At 38.4% G+C, this 5487-nt stretch overlaps 1 protein-coding gene across 10 annotated transcripts in view; it reads left to right on the plus strand.

Annotated features, from left to right (window-relative positions):
• Dtna (dystrobrevin alpha) overlaps window positions 1–5487 on the plus strand; it is a 370950-nt gene that overhangs the window by 245658 nt on the left and 119805 nt on the right. For all 10 annotated transcript variants that reach the window (XM_026783424.1, XM_026783428.1, XM_026783427.1 and 7 more), the window contains exon 4: window positions 5106–5186. In XM_026783424.1, coding sequence (XP_026639225.1) covers window positions 5106–5186 — 81 coding nt within the window. The remainder of the gene's footprint in view (window positions 1–5105; window positions 5187–5487) is intronic.

Raw genomic sequence — 5487 nt, forward strand, 5'->3', positions numbered from 1 at the left:
AAAAAAAAGAAAATTAATGAGAATATGTTTGAGAGAAAGACAAAGAAAAATGGAAGGGAAAAACATGAAAAGATGCTATTCTGTTTGTGTGTCAACTTGACACAAGCTACTCACCAGAGAGGAAGGAGCCTCAGTGAAGGAAATGCCTCCATGAGATCCAACTGTAAAGTGTTTTCTGAATTAGTATAGACAGAGTGTATACAGAATATGTATGTATATGTATACGTATATACAGAAGTTTCTGTCCTACCTAGTTCTGCACCCATTCAGTTCCAAAGAAACACACAGAAACTTATATTAATTATAAACTGTTTGGCCTATTAGCTCAAGCTTATTAACTAGCAACTTAAATTAACCCATATCTATCTTATCTATGTTTAGCCGTGTGGCTTGGTACCTTTTGTCAGTGAGACATTCTCATCTTACTTCCTCTATGTTTGACTGGTGATTGCCTCTGCCTTTCCTGTTCCCAGAATTCTCCTAGTCTGGTTATCCTCCCTATACTTCCTGTGGCTACTGGCCAATCAGTGTTTTAGTAAACCAATATGAGTGGCAAATCTTTACAGTGTGCAAGAGCATTGCCCCACAACAGGGGAAGGTCCAACCCGGTGTGGAAGGTGCCATACCTGGGCTGGTGATCCTGGGTTAGAAAGCAGGTGAGCAAGCCATGGGTAGCAAACCAGGAAGCAGCTCTTCTCCATGGTCTCTGCATTAGCTCTTGCCTCCAGGATCCTGTCCTGTTTAAGTTCATATCCTGGCTTCCCTCAGTGATGAACAGCAATAAGGAAGTGTAAGCCAAATAAGCCCTTTTCTCCCCAACTTGGTGCTTTGTTGCAGCAATAGAAACCTAACTGAGACAGGTGGATTAAAAGAGGAAACACAGGGCTTGTAACTGATAGCTGTGAATGTGTGTGATTTCTTACATACATCTTTGCTCCTGTTTCCAACACATCTTCCAACCATGAAATGGGTAGGAGAGGTTTGAGGAGACAGTTCAAGAGCATTTTTCCTTAAATACATATACCTTATGGTTTTATTATATTTTTCAAATATATACAGATATAGAATGGTATCTATCACTGCCTTTCATTATTTATCTCTCACTGTATATATGTGTGAAGCAGGCCTGATATCATTTGAGTGAGCTGAATTTTCAAGTTTTAAAGACTTATATACCACTGATGTAATTTAAAAAGAAACAAACACCATTAGTGGATAATAAAATAAAATGAAAAAAAGCATTCCCCTACCAGAGAAGAATTCAATGGGAGAACGTTCTTCATGGTTCCTTTTATCATTTATTTAAATCCCATATTTTAATAAAATAGTAAATAAAACATTTTTCTCTTTAATAAGGTCACCAGAATTCTAAATCAGAAAAAAAAAATGCCATTACATAAATGTTAACATTAGTTTCAACAAAGTGTTGAAAAGGCTCCTAGACTATGCATATGTTGGACAAAAGTGAGCCGGGTCACAGTGAAGTGAACTCACAGGTAGTATTATGATCATGTAGGGCAACAATCAATGGTTCAGTCAGCCTTGGAGGAAGGCTGACCTCCGGGAGCACAGAGGCTCTATGTGTGGCTCTGCTTAGGCCATTGGTTTTAATCAAAGACTTAGACGAAGACAGAGAGAACATTCATAGGCATTCAACAAAACACCACTCAAGTGAAATTAAATTAAGTTCATAATTTATTAAGACAGAGAAAGCTAAATTTATTTTTGAGAGCTTAAAAAAAAAATAAACTCTACGGAGCATGCCACAGTGTCTGTTCACCAAATCCAGCACGGTTCCCATAGCACCGCCCCCATTGTCTGTGTGAAGCAGCCGGCTGTTGTATCTGCAAAGCTGTATTTTGTTGCTTGTTTACCAAAAACCCTTTAATATTAGATTTTACATAATCAGACACGAAGAATGTATATGACTAGGAACCATTTACAGACATCTAAGTCCCTTTATTTTGCTCTTCAGCATCAGTTAGACCTACATAATGGTGACAAGAAGAGAGCCGTAGGTGATTCTCTATCCCCACACATCGTATTTGTATCCTTCTTTACCTCATCCCGTAGAAATGCACTTTTACAAAAACACCCGAGGACCTCTACAAGGGAGAGAGGCACAGAAGTACAAGGGTATCCTTCTCAGACTTTGGCTAAGGTTTTGCTGAAATTAACAGACATCATTGTGTGCTAGGTCACAATCTTGGTGTACCAACTGGTATTTAACTCATTGTTCTTGGTTTGTTTTGTTTGGTTGTTGTTGTTTTGATACAGGGTCTTTCATAGCTCAGGCTGGCCTTAAAATTGCTATGTAGCCTGGAATGACCTTAAACTTCTGATAGTCTTCCTACATCCAGCTACATAGAACTGAACCCCATTGCTCAGTGTGTGTGGTACCTAGGGATCAAATCCAAGACTTTGTGCATGCTAGGCAAGTACTCTACCAACTGAGGCTACATCTTCTTCTATGGTTTTGTTTGTTTGTTTGTTTGTTTGTTTTACTTTGTTTTATTTTGATGCAGGCTCTGTAGCTCAGGCTAACCTTAAACATGTTCCTCCCACTTCATCCTCCTTAGTGATGGGATGACAGGTAGATACAATTATGACCAACTTTAATGTATTTTTCTTGATGAACGTATACAAAGAATATACACCTCCTTTTTTTTTTCTTTGAAAGCATTATTTTACAGATATGGGAACTCTTTACTGCTAAGCCAAACTAAACACCAGTAAAATTTCATGCAGTAAAAAGGCAGATTCAGCACACAGGTGTTTCTTACACTCTGCCATTGGCATCTTAGAGAGTTTGTTTCCAACAAGGTCCTATCAGATTGACCAAAGACTTTAACATAGGAAGGATCTTTGACATGCCAGAAGAAAATAATGAATTTGAAAATGATATGCAGGTTAATTAGGACAGAAAATTAGAATAAACTATCTAAATAGATACAAAGTCCTATCTTTAATGCAAAGCCAGAAAATAAAAAGAAAATCTTAATATATGCAGACATTCATAGCCATGCATTGGGCCAAGCTCCCGGAATCCTGGTGGAGAGGGAGGAAGAATAGTATGAGTCCGGGAGGGAGAATCAAAGTCATCACAAAGAAACTCACAGAAGCAACATGCCTGATAATAATAGCAGCAACCCTGTGTATCTGTGCCCTTTGTATGCCACACTGCATGATGAACACTATGACTATCTGACATGACTGGAGCTGAACATCTTCAAACCAACATCTAAAAAGTGAAAGCTCTCTCCCCAGTTCAGCTTCAAAGTTTATGGTGACAAAGCCTCTTGTCTATAATTGCAATGCTTATGATGATGAGAGTAGCCACCAAATATTGAGAAGTAAATTGTCAATCGGCAGGGTGAAACATTTCTGCAGTTCCAGTTGTGAGAACTGGACCAGGGGGGCTGTAGTGATGAGGCAATAGAGGAAAACTCACATGTAAAGTGATGCTTTCTATTATCCACTGCTGTTCAGAACTAGCCCAGGAAGCCTTTTAAGACAGTGTGTTTGCTTTAATTGTTCACTGTGTACTGAGAACAGAGGTCAGAACTACACTATTGCTAACTTAAGTTTATCTTTTTTTATCCCCATCTCATACTTGGCCATCTAGAGATGGAAAGTAAAATGTTGCTGAGGTTCACACAAATAAGAAGTGATAGAATTAATTAGTAAAGGCCAAACAATACATAATTTCACTAAATTCCAATCTTCCTTTTCTTTGGAAATAATCCTACATGGCCATTTGTTGAAAGTTGAATGTCTTTTTCCTAAGAACATTTTTATTTGAAACCCTGTACTGAGAAACCTTTACCTTGGTATCAAGAAGCCTGCTTGTCAAGCAATATCACTTCACAAGAATAAGTGGTTGGTAGTTAACAAACCAGTAACTGGACAGTAGACAACAATATGTCCAAGTGAATCTTTAGAGTCAGTGAAATGTGGAACTCCATCAGTGGGGGGTACTTATGAAGCCATCCTGATTCTTTGCAAAAGCATTTTATTGGCCTGCTAGTCCTTCTGCTTCAGGAAGAGTCCATATACCTGCTGTTCTATTTTCAAGCATTTGTATAGCAGTTATGTGAGCCCCATTCATTAAGAGAAAGCTCTAATATGTATCCAAATATAGCTATGTGCTTTTATTTCCATTGTGAATAACAAAATACTTAAAAGCAGGCATCTGTTTAGAGTCTTGCTTATTTGGGAGATGGCCTAGCAATTGGCCCAATCAGGGAGGGTAGGAGGAACACTAGAGCTCAGTGGGCTGTGAGGGGACATCCCAGTAACTCTAGGTGGGTCACTATAAAACATTACTGGGTGGGTAAGATGGTTAGAATATGGTGGGACATAAACTCTGAGCAGGGTTTTCAGAACTACTTACTGTCTTGGCATCAAGATTCATGATGGATTCTTGAATGGAAAAGTAGAACAAGGACACATTAAGAATGTGGGGACATGTTCCTACAATACTAGGTGGAACTGGTTGTCACAGAACAGGAGCGGAAGTTGGTTTTGGAAAAGAGTCTCCCCTCTGAGGTTTCAAGATACACATTAGCACAAATGCAGGACTCTTCCATTAGAGCATCAGGAATCTCCTTCGTTTGCCTTTCCAGAAATCATGTGAAATAGCCAATGTATCATTATCCCAACCTTGTAAATGAGAAAACTGAGGTTTCCTGAAGCACTTGGTAGAAGGTCTCACAGAAAAAAAATACTCATTATTCAATCTTTTCAACTAACAACTATGTTCCAATGACAATGATGAATTTAAAAGCTCATTTATTCAGTGATCATTTCTGATATCATCTTTCCATTACTTAAGTCACAGCTTGAGTATATTGTTCTGTGGAGTGGTAGACACAGCAGGGAGTGGTTGTGTTCCTTGATCCATCATCATGGTTGGCAGTCTCACTGAATACCAGAGTTCTGTGCCCTGGGAACATGAATAGACCCAAGTCTTAAACTAGTATTTATATTGCAACAGAAGTACCAATAAGCATATGGATTATATCTGCAGTTGTTTTGTTTACAAACTTTGCAAGCTCCTATCTATACAAATGGCATACCATATGTATACTCTTTTCCCATACTAGGGGCTCAAGATCTGGATCGTATCCGACTCTCCACCTACAGAACAGCATGCAAGCTGAGATTTGTGCAGAAGAAATGCAATTGTAAGTGTTCCATTTGTTTGTGCTAATTACCTACATGAGTACTATCATTTACGCTTGTTCCTGGGTTTATTAAAACCAGGTTTTCCTACAAGGATTGATAAACATATGCTTGCACAAGAATAAAGAGGGTATTGTGGTGGTGAATAGTAAAGAAACTATTGCTGGAAACTCTCAGGTCTGGTTTAGCCTCAACTACCAAAGACTTAGAATGGATTAGCCTCTTAAAATCTATATCTATGTGTGTCTATCTTTCTTTCTCTACATATTAAAGATAGATAGATAGATAGATAGATAGATAGAT

This window comes from Microtus ochrogaster, chromosome 18 (genome assembly GCF_000317375.1).
Source record: "Microtus ochrogaster isolate Prairie Vole_2 chromosome 18, MicOch1.0, whole genome shotgun sequence".
NCBI classification, from domain to species: Eukaryota; Metazoa; Chordata; class Mammalia; order Rodentia; family Cricetidae; genus Microtus; species Microtus ochrogaster.